We start from the raw sequence: 10,853 nt of genomic DNA, 5'->3' as shown, positions 1-10,853 counted from the left end.
TGTCACTTATTGTATCTCCAGTATTTAGCACAGTGTCTGGCACATGGTGATTGCTCTGGAGTTGACTCCAGTCTGACACTTCCAAGGAACATTTGCCAGAAGCTTCCTTTGGTATCTTGGTTTGATGACCTTGCTGACGTCCTCTGATATATGGAAATATCTGATTAAACAGGGCCACCCCCTCCACTGACTGGGGGTTCAGTAGTTACCTTCATATGATAATCATTTATCTTTGATCATTTCCCCATTTCCTTCTTAAAGAGACCCACTTCCTTAAAAAAGTAACAATATATCTCAAATGAAGCAGCATGTTTCTTGACATACACTGCAATTGTTTAAAGGAAATGGGTTTCCTCTGTGGTATTAAGAAATGCAAGCAAATTTGCCTTGGGTGAGATCTGGGGGACTCTGTCTCTCTGACTGCGTCCATTTCTACTTCTGTCTCTCTCTTCCTTTCTCAGTTGAGCTATCCATGTGTTTCAGCCAACTGACTTCACTATGAGACTAATGATCCAAGGAATGATAGTCATAAAAATAACCAGTCTTTCCATAGTGATTTAATGTTTGCAAAGCATTTAACAAATGTTGTTTAAATAAATCCTCACATCATTCTGGGAGGTAGATGCCCTTATTATCCCCATTCTATAGATAGGAAAACTCAGGCAGGATTAGGTGACATGACTTGCCCCAGGGACATACAAGTAGGAAGTGCCAGAGACTGAACTGGAATTCAGGTCTTGTGGTTCCAAGGATAATACTTCATGCACCATGTCACCTAGCCCCTTAAAGAAAGCATTGCAGAAATTAATGTCCAACAGGTACCAAAACATTGAAGGAAGGAATTTTTCTGCCAGCAAACAACAGGAAACAAAAGTGAGTACCATATAATGGGGGAATGGCTGAAGAACTGAAGTTGATGAAAGCCATGAAATGTTGAGGATGGATGAGAAACATTGGGATTTCACTGAAAAATCCTTACATATATGGTGTTTTATGTACAGGATGAAATATAGGGATGGTTAATGAAGTCTCTTGTTGGGAGGACAAATGAAGTCTGTGCTGCAGCAGGAGGCCTTCCGTTGGTAATTAGATCCCAAAGCTTTGTCTCCACCATGATTTCTCCAAAGTACAGTCAAGGAGGAGCTGTAGGGGAAGCCCTTCCCACATCCCATTGTCTTAATACACCTTCATTCCAGTAGGAACAAGTTGTCTCCCAATCAGCCTCCTCCAAAGAAAAGCACAGCCCCCATGAGCCCATTTTGTGAGGCTTCTCTCCAGTGAATCCTCTGATAGAAAGTAAGAGATGATCTCTAGCTGAAAGCCTTCCCACATGGAGTCCAGAGAGAACTGCTCCTCAGAATGGTTTCTCTAATCCTGAAGAAGCTGTCAGCTCCATCTGAATGCCTTTCTTTCTTCCTGACAATGATCAGATTTCTATCTCACATGACTTCTGAGATGCTAAATAGGAGATGATTGTTGCCTCATAAGGTTTCTCCTAAGTGTGGGACCTCGTCTATTAAATATGCTAAGAGTGGTAATTAAAAAAAAACTGTCATGTTGATCACACTCACGAGGTTTGTCTCCAGTATGGATTCTCTGCAAAATCTGAGCTCAGTGTGAAATCATTCCATGTTGATTATTCATAAGACTTCTCTTCAGTATCAATTTTTTGATGTCTAACAATACTGGAGCCCTGTGTGAAAGCCTTTCCACATAAACCACATTCCTAGTGTTTCTCCTCACTGTGAACTCTATGATGTAAAATAAGTCGGCACCTCTGTCTGAAAGCCTTTCCACAGTGATCACATTCAAAAGGCTTCTCGCCAGTGTGGATTCTCTCATGGGCAGCAAGATACTGCCTCATTATGAAAGCCTTTCCACAGTGGTTACATTCAAATGGTTTCTCTCCACTGTGGATTCTCTGATGTGCATCAAAAGTAGTCCTCTGTGTGAAACCCTTTCCACAATGATTACATTCAAAAGGTTTCTCCCCACTGTGGATTCTCCGATGGGTAGCAAGACTGGAGCTCTTTCTCAAAGCCTTTCCACACTGATTACATTCGTAAGGCTTCTCTCCAGTGTGCATACCCTGATGTGTAGCAAGACCACCCCTGTTTGTGAAAGCCTTTCCACATCGATTACATTCATAAGGCTTCTCTCCAGTGTGGATTCTATGATGTGCAGCAAGATTGGTCCTGTTTGTGAAAGCCTTTCCACACTGATTACACTCATAAGGCTTCTCTCCAGTGTGGATTCTCTGATGGGCAGCAAGACTGGAGCTCTGTGTGAAAGCCTTTCCACACTGATTACATTCATAAGGCTTCTTTCCAGTGTGGATTCTCTGATGTGCAGCAAGATTGCCCCTGTCTGTGAAAGGCTTTCCACAATGATTACATTTATAAGGCTTCTCTCCAGTGTGCACTCTTTGATGTGCAGCAAGACTGCCTCTGTTTTTGAAAGCCTTTCCACATTGATTACAGTCATAAGGCTTCTCTCCAGTGTGGACTCTCTGATGGGCAGTAAGATTGGAGCTCTGTGTGAAAGTTTTTCCACATTGATTACATTCATAAGGCCTTTCTCCAGTATGGATTCTCTGATGTGCAGTAAGATTGGAGTTGTATGTGAAAGCCTTTCCACATTGATCACATTCAAAAGGTTTCTCTACACTGGGGATTCTCTGACGTGAAGCAACATTGTGCCTCTGTGTGAAAGTCTTACCACACTGATTATATTCATAAGGTTTCTCTTCATTGTGGATTCTCTGAAAGCCAATAAGGAGTGATTTGTAGCAGAATGCCTTCCCACATTCACGACATTCATAAAACTTCTCCTCAGTATGGATCTCATGAGATCTATCAAGATCTGAGTCCCAACCCAACGCCTTCCCACACTGAGGACAGGCATATGTTTTCACTACAGGGTGAAATCCAGGCTGGCAAGGAAGAGATGAATGATGGGTTGAGGCTGTTTCATATTCATTATATTCATCAGGCTCCTCTCTAATGGGAATTTGCTGATAAGTGATGAGCCTATAGTTCTGACTCAAGGCCTTCCCACCTTGATTACCTACACAAAGCATTTCTCCAGTATCATTTTTCTGATGTCTAATGAGGTCTGAACTCCAGCTCAAGGCCATTTCCCATTGACTACCTGGATACATTGGCATTTCAAGAGGCTTCTCATTGGAATGAAAAAGATCTATCTCTTCAGTAAAGCATTTGCTATATTCAATATCTGGAAGATAGTCATTCTCTGAGGTCATCTTCTTATAGTGATTTAGTATTGAAGATTGTCTGAATCTCTTTCCAATTTCATCAAATTCACAGTCACTCTTTGGATTTCTTTCTACCTTGATATCCGAGTCATGCAATTCTCTCAACTTGAAGTCCAATGGATCATCACTCAGGAATCTTTGCAGATCATGCTTTTCCAAAAAAATTCCAAGATTTCTAGTCACCTCGTTTACTTCAAACCTGGTCTCTACATCTGAGGAAAACAATCAAACATATGTATATATATATATATATATGCACCAAAAGATATGCACACATAAGTATATGCAATAGCACTGGTTATTGAAACTTATGGGGTTGATGACCTCATCACCAAGCTAAATGCAACAAAACTTTGGATACTCTCAGAGCAAATACTGGCATCAAATAGACTCTATCAGTGTAAAGAGAAGAGACAGGCTGTGAGAGGGACAAAGGAGGTATACACCACTGAGTGCTGGACCCATCAGAGACTCAATCACTCCAAGATAAACTTTCACATTCAATAAAAGCAGCAGCCACAAGGCAAAAGGGCTACCAGACCTAATGCCATCAGATTAGAGTGATTCTCCATGGGAGAACAGTTTGTTACTAACTTGGAGAGAAAACTGAGCCAACACAGGGTTTGCAGTATTCCAGCAGAAAAAAGGGAGGGGCTTTCAGAGATTTGTTATACAACATCACATTTACTCATACTTGTAAACATCCAAATGAGTTCGGTGAAAATGATGGGGAAATGCAAAACCTAATAAATAAGTAATGAAAACTCTAAAGAGCCTATCAGTACGTTAGTTCACCCATATCTAAGAAGACAGCCTTTAACTCCGCTAGAAGTTATGTACCCACAAAGCATCAAGAGATGCAATGATGAAATTCAGTTTTATGCTGACAGACACAATCCAAAGAACTTGTATGACGCCCTTAATTCTAATTATGGGCCAAAGGCCCATGGCGCACCTCAACTACTCAGTGCTTGATAGAGCCACACTGACTGGTGAAAATCATGAAACCTGTAGAAATGGGTTGAATACTCCCATAGGATTCACAACAGACTGTCCTCAACCACTGCTGAAGTCACTGACCATTTACCTCAGGTTGTACTCAATCCCTCTCTAGCCATCCCCCACTGATGGGCATCCCTGTAGTTTCCAGTTCTTTGTCACTAAAAAGAGAGAGGCTAGAAATATTTTAAAACATGTAAGTTCATTTCCTTTTCCCCTAATCATCTTTGGAGTGGTAATCCTGGGTCATAATTTAGGCATAATTCCAGAGTGCTCTCCAAAATAGTTGGACCAATTCATGATTCAACCAACAATGAATTAGTGTCTACATTTTTCCATATCACCTCCAACATTTGTCATTTCTTCTTTAAATTACTTTAGCCAGTATGATGGGTTTAAAATAATACCCCAAGGTTGTTTGAATGTGAATTTCTCTATTGGATTTCCCTATTTGGAATTCTTGACTGAAAACTAGTGTTCATGTCCTTTGAACACTTACCAATTGGGGAATGGCTCACGTTCTTATAGATTTTGCAAAGATCTTTGTAAATTTGATCTATGAGACCTTTATCTGAGAACATTTATGGATTTTCCCCCAAATTTCTGCTGTCTGATCAAGCCTATGTTGTTTTATTTGCACAAAACCTTTTTTAATTGATGTCATCAAAATTGTTCATTTCATACCTCACTTTCCTCTGTATCTCGTTTATTCAGAAATTGTTCACTTATAGATAAGTAAGAAAAGTAATGTGTCCCCTGTTCTTCAGTTTTCTTGTAGTATCTCTCTTCAGGTCTAGGTCATGCATCCATTTTGACCTGGTCTTGATAAACGGTCTAAGATGTTGGTCTTTACGCAATTCCTGCCATACTTCCTTCTAGTTTTCTGAACAATTTTTACTGAGTAATGTATTCTTACCCCAAAATCTTAAATCTTTCCAATTGTCAAAAAGGAAGTTTCTGTATTTTTCTGCTGCTGTAAATTGCATGTCTTCTCTGTTCCACTGACCTACATTTTTATTTGTTAGCCAGGACCACATAGTTTTGAAAATATGAGCCTTATAAAAGAGTTTAAGATATTGTTTCACTAAACCTCTTTCCTTTTCATTATTTCTCATTAGTTCCTTTCATATTCTTGACCATTTGTTCTTCCAGATCAGTTTGTTATTGCTTATTTCTAACTTGATAAAATAAGTTTTTGGTAATTTAATTGGGTTGGCACTGATGATATTAATTAGTTTAGGTAAAACTGTCATTCTTATTACATTGGCCCCACCTATGCAGGAACAATGAATATCTCTCCAATTATTTAAATCTGATTTCATTTCTATGAAATGTTTCTTACATTTATGTTCACATAGTTCCTGGGTTTGTTTCCATAGCTGTACTGCCACGAATTTTATACCATACAGAGTTATTTTAAATGGGGTATCTCTTACTATCTATTCCTGCATCATTTTGTTGGTGATATATGGGAATGCTTATGATTCATGTGGGTTCAAATTATACCCTGTTATTTGTTAAAATTATTAAATGTTCTAATAAACTTTTTGATTGAGGCTTTGGGAGTTTCCAAGGTTATCATCATATCATCTTCCAAAAAACGTTAGTTTTATTACCTCATTCCCTGTTGTGATTACTTCTATTTCTTCTCTTATTGTTAGTTAGTATTTCCAATACTAACACAAGACATTTCCATAATATAGTACAATAAAAAGATGATTGTACATGAAACTGCAGATCTACTATGGACAACTTCCTCTTCCTTTCATATTTATGATAAAATTATCTTGTACATTTCTTTCTTTACACTTGTCAAATACAAGGTAATTATGTTTATTGGCTGATGTATCTATACACTGTTCCACTGATCTGTCTTTCTATTTCTTACCCAGTAACACAGAGTTTTGATAATGACTACCTTATAATACAGCATAAGATCTGATAGTGCTGAACTTCCTTCCACTGCATTTTTTTCATTATTTCTTTTGATATTCTTGACTTTTTGTTTTCCCAAATGAATTTCTTTATTATTTTTTCTAATTCAGTAAAAAATTATTTTGGTAATTTAAGCAGAATGGTATTGAATATATAAATCAGTTTGGATAAAGTTGTAATTTTTATTATATTAGCCCTCCCTAGCCATGAACAATTAAATTATTTAAACATTATTTTATTTGTATATAAAGGCTTTTTAAATTTGCTTTACATTTTTCCTGTTTTTGTTTTGGTAGATGCACTCCAAGGTATTTTATACTGTCTAGAGTTTGAGGCAATTTTGTTTTCTTCCTTTTAGGAAATTCTTGGAGAGCCAAGTATTTTGTCCTATTCTGACACCTTGCCAGAATCCCCTCCCATTCTTTTTAGCATGACATTTTCAGTGAGGTTGTCAGACAGCTTCAGGGAAGATGAATATGGCATCAAGGTCAGATTGGTGGTAAATAATTTAATTTGAAAAGGTGATAAGGGAAGTCCAAAGTAGATTGAGAGTTGGTATATGCAGAAGACTGTGCACTCAATGCAGCTTCTGAGGCTGAGATGCACCAGAATATGGGTCCATTCTCTGCCGTTTGTGCTAATTTTGCCTGACAATTAACACCAAGAAAGAAAAGGAAACGGTCCTTACACAGAGACAGCAGGTTCTGGACATTCTCCAGCATGACCTCCTTGTACAGCTCTTTCTGAGAATGGTCCAAGATGTCCCAATCCTCCTTAGTGAAGTCCACGACCACATCCTTCAATGTCACCAACTCCTAAATCATCCAAAGTCACATGATTTAGAGCTGAAAGAGAGACTCCAGAATTCGATTAGTCCAAACCTGTTCAACTGGGAGGAGAAAATTGAAGCAAACAGAAGGGATTTGCTAAAACTCATATAACCTTTATGAGTGTCACATCCAAAACTTGAAACCAGTTGCTAAGAACCCAATGGAAAATGGAGAAAACTTTCACATTTGAAGTGAAAATCAAGATGGAATAATAAAAGCTAGAAAAATGTCTTACTACACAATTCTTCTCCCAGCGGAATTAGGGAGAAGATATGTGCTCTATTAGTGATGCATGAAAATCTGTGGAGGAAAAAGGGAGATCATGGGTGCCCTACTGTGGCCTAAGTGACATATTAATAATGTTCCATGAAGAGATTGTGAGAAGTTCATAAGTACTATGTACCTGAGGAGAGAACCAAGAAATTATCAAGTCAGTTTGCTAAAAGTCTGTAATAAAGTATGAAGTAGAGAAAAGTATGAAAAGAATTCTAAAGAGAGATTTCTCACAATCTGGCCTTAACTGAATGGAATGAGACTGTTTCTCATACTGAGGGGCTGAGAAGACCCTAGGTATGATGGGTCATGGTCAAAACATCTTCTGTCTTTGCTTTTTGATTCTTTCTATTGTTCATGGAATACATTCATTTATTTTAATATTTAATTATAGAGAAATAAGAGTAACTATGTGGGGAAAGGAGGATTCCCTCACTAAAAATGTAAAATTTTATCATGTGGTATTAGAAATTGAGCTAATGAATAGAAAGACGTTGACACTTTATGAAAAATAATTTCAACATGCTGATAGAACTCCAAAATTCGGGGTTATGGTTAGAGTCAAAAGGCAGACTGATGGATATCATACAAAAAAGGGGCCACTTCTTAAAATCCTTAGAGGATTCAGAGGAATCATCTATTGTTCTAATATACTACATGAAAAACATGTTTGGCCAAGACACTTAGCATTTGATGCTCATCCATTTGTAGTGGAATGGTGTGACTCACTGTTTAAGAAGGTGCATTATTGTGAAGCAGTTCTCTTTCTCGTAGATGAAAATCTTTTTTTTTTGCCATTCTGATTTTATTAAAAATATGTGATTTATCTTGTATTTGTAATGTATATTTCACCTTTAGCTTCCTTTATTTCTATTATTGAACTTCTGAGCAACCAATGAATTTTTTAGTTTTTTTCCCTGATTTTTTTTTAGATTCCCAAGAATTGACAATTTTTTTTCTTTTCACTAGGTGTTCTGAGTCATGACTCCTCATTGCATTCTATTCATTTACAATGTGAACAAGCACTATATGAAGGCCATGCTCTTCTTCATTGATAATACAGCTATTGAATTCCTAACTTGTCCTTATAGGAAGTACTTCCATATCTCTTTCTTTCTCCATCTTCCCACATTCTCTCTTCCCTACCAGTGGGTGAGCTCATGTACTCCAAACCTCCATGTAAAGAGAGGGTTAGCTCACACATCACATTTGCACCTGGCTGACTTACTTTGGAACTTCTGACTAACTTTGCCACCATGTCCCAAGTGTCTTTTGCCCAAAATCTCTTCTGTTTGGTGTGCTGTCTTCCCCTTGAAAGTGTAATCTCTATGGGGACAGGACGGTCTTTCTTCTTTTCTTTTCAAATCCACAGGCCTTAACACAGTGTATGGTAAACAGATGGTGCTTAATAAATGCTCATTGACTAGTGACTATGCAAACACTCTCATCTGAGCCTCTTGCTTTTACTTTTGCTTTAACAGCCCACCATGATTTAGAAAATACCTACTTTTTCAATCTTCTTTTACCTTACTTCCAGCCACTTTCTCTTTGATCCAATGCTACTGGCCTCCTTGACATGCCAGGAAGAACACACTCCATCTGTAGGCTCTGGTCATTTTCTCTGGCTCTCCAGAATGTTCCACTGGAATTCTCTGCCTCCTCCTTTAGGCCTCCTGGGGTCCTTCAATTCTCAGGTAAAATCCCACCTACTAGAGGGAGCCTTTCCAAGCACCCCTTTATTCTAGAGGCTTCATTCTATTAATTATTTCCCATTGACGTTTGTACATAACTCTGTGCTTGTTGTCTCCCCATTAAACTCTGAGGGCCCTGAAGGCAGACACTGCTGTTTGTCTTTTTGCACCATTCCTACTGAGCACAGTGCCTGGCACATAGTAGGCACTTAATAAGTGTAGAGTGAATACCTGCCTGCATTCTCTCCTTCTCAGAACCTCTTCACATGATCTTCCAGCGCCTTCTTTCCTCCATTCTCCTAGAAAGTGGGAACCTTGTCCTTGCAAAGCCCGACCACTTCCAAGGTCCTTAGATCCCTGTCCCCATCTCACCCTCCCTACCAGTTAGCACACTCACTCATTGCCCATACCCAGTTCCCTCACATTTGCAACCTTTCTCTGTCACCTGACCCCTTTCCTGACTTCAAACATACCCATCTCACCCCTCTTTAAGGAAGCCTTCCCTAAACCCTCACCACCTTTTGAACAATCATTCTGTCTCACCTCCTTTCCTCAGTCAAACTCCTTGAAACATCTGGCTAAACTTCCTGCTTTCCTCTCTCACTCACTCCTTAGCTGTTATTCAGTTGTTTCAATTGTGTCTGACTCTTCTAGATCCCATTTGAGATTTCTCTGAGGAAAGATACTGGAATAGTTTTCCATTTCCTGCTCAGGCTCAAAGGCAAACAAGAGTTAAGTGACTTAAGTGACTCAGGATCACACAGCCTGTAAGTGTCCGAGACCAGATTTGAACTCATGCACATGATTTCTGATTCCAAGCCCAGTGCTCTATCCAACTGGGCCAGCTTCATGCCCTCGACTCACTCTTTAATCCTTTACACAACTTAGCGTTCTTCCTTCCTTTGCTGAAAAGGCTCTCAGAAAACTTGGCATTGATGCTTTAATTGCCAAATCTGACAAACCTGTTCTGTAAAATTTGGATTCAGTCAAAAGGCAGTGCTTATGGATCCAGAAGGTCACAGGTTCTCCACTCCTGACCTAGAATGACTGCATTCAGATATCAGGATAGTCATTTTGAGGCAAAGATGTTCTTCGTTCTTAACTTTATAATTTCTTGACATACTGCCTCAATGCCAAATTTTAAGAGTATTTTTTTCAGGAAGGTATGACCCACTGATAGAGGGTAAAACATCACAAGTATCTATGTGACTTTATAGGAGACCACATCATAATTTACTTCAGGACTAACTCAGTTCCATTTGCTGCCAGGACCTCAAAATATAGGGCTCAATCCCTTGGATTAGTCTACTGCCAGTTTTATTGTGGCAAGTCTTTCCACTCAGAAGAAGGGACTCAGTCCCCAAAAAGGATGAAGTAGGGAAAATGGGAGTTGATGGACAGATGAGGGAAGAAGAGCTCTCAGGGGGAACCAGTGTTTTGCATTTTGGTCCAGGTAGAATGTGAGTCTAGGAGTGGACTTGGGTGCACTAGAACAGGGTTAAGGTAGAGGAGGAGTCATTCCCATGGCCATGGCATTGCAGCTGATAGAGACCAGAAATGGGAGTAGAGAGGAAGACAGGGATCTGAGTTTCTAGCCATGAGTGTGAATAGAGGAAGAGGATGATCCTGGGGCCTCAGGACCGAGGCAGAAATAGACTGGTGGACCCTCTCAGAAAGGCCTTGGGTCACTGAGGCCAAAAGGGCCTTCTGCTTTCCATAGGGACCGCATTTCTAGGCAACTTCTGCCTTGGACTCCTCATCCTGGCAGACTCCCTGGCTGGAAGAAGCAGCCCTTTTCCTTGAGATAAAGATGTCTCCTAAAAATCCAGCGCTGGGCTTGCTGTATCCAGA

The 10,853-nt window shown here is 39.4% G+C and overlaps 1 protein-coding gene across 1 annotated transcript in view; it reads right to left on the bottom strand.

The window, feature by feature from the left end:
- Positions 1–537: 537 nt before the first annotated feature.
- Positions 538–10,853, bottom strand: part of LOC118836183 (zinc finger protein 2 homolog) — a 35,151-nt gene continuing 24,835 nt past the window's right edge. Inside the window, exons 4-5 of the mRNA XM_036743544.1 lie at positions 6,897–7,023; positions 538–3,486 (exon numbers count right to left, since the gene is read on the bottom strand). Of these exons, the coding sequence (XP_036599439.1) occupies positions 1,727–3,486; positions 6,897–7,023 (1,887 nt within the window). The 3' untranslated portion in view covers positions 538–1,726. The remainder of the gene's footprint in view (positions 3,487–6,896; positions 7,024–10,853) is intronic.

The sequence above is a fragment of the Trichosurus vulpecula genome, chromosome 2 (assembly GCF_011100635.1).
Source record: "Trichosurus vulpecula isolate mTriVul1 chromosome 2, mTriVul1.pri, whole genome shotgun sequence".
Lineage (NCBI taxonomy): Eukaryota > Metazoa > Chordata > Mammalia > Diprotodontia > Phalangeridae > Trichosurus > Trichosurus vulpecula.
Note: the sequence above shows the minus strand (reverse complement) of the source record. Positions and strands in the feature narration are given on the sequence as shown.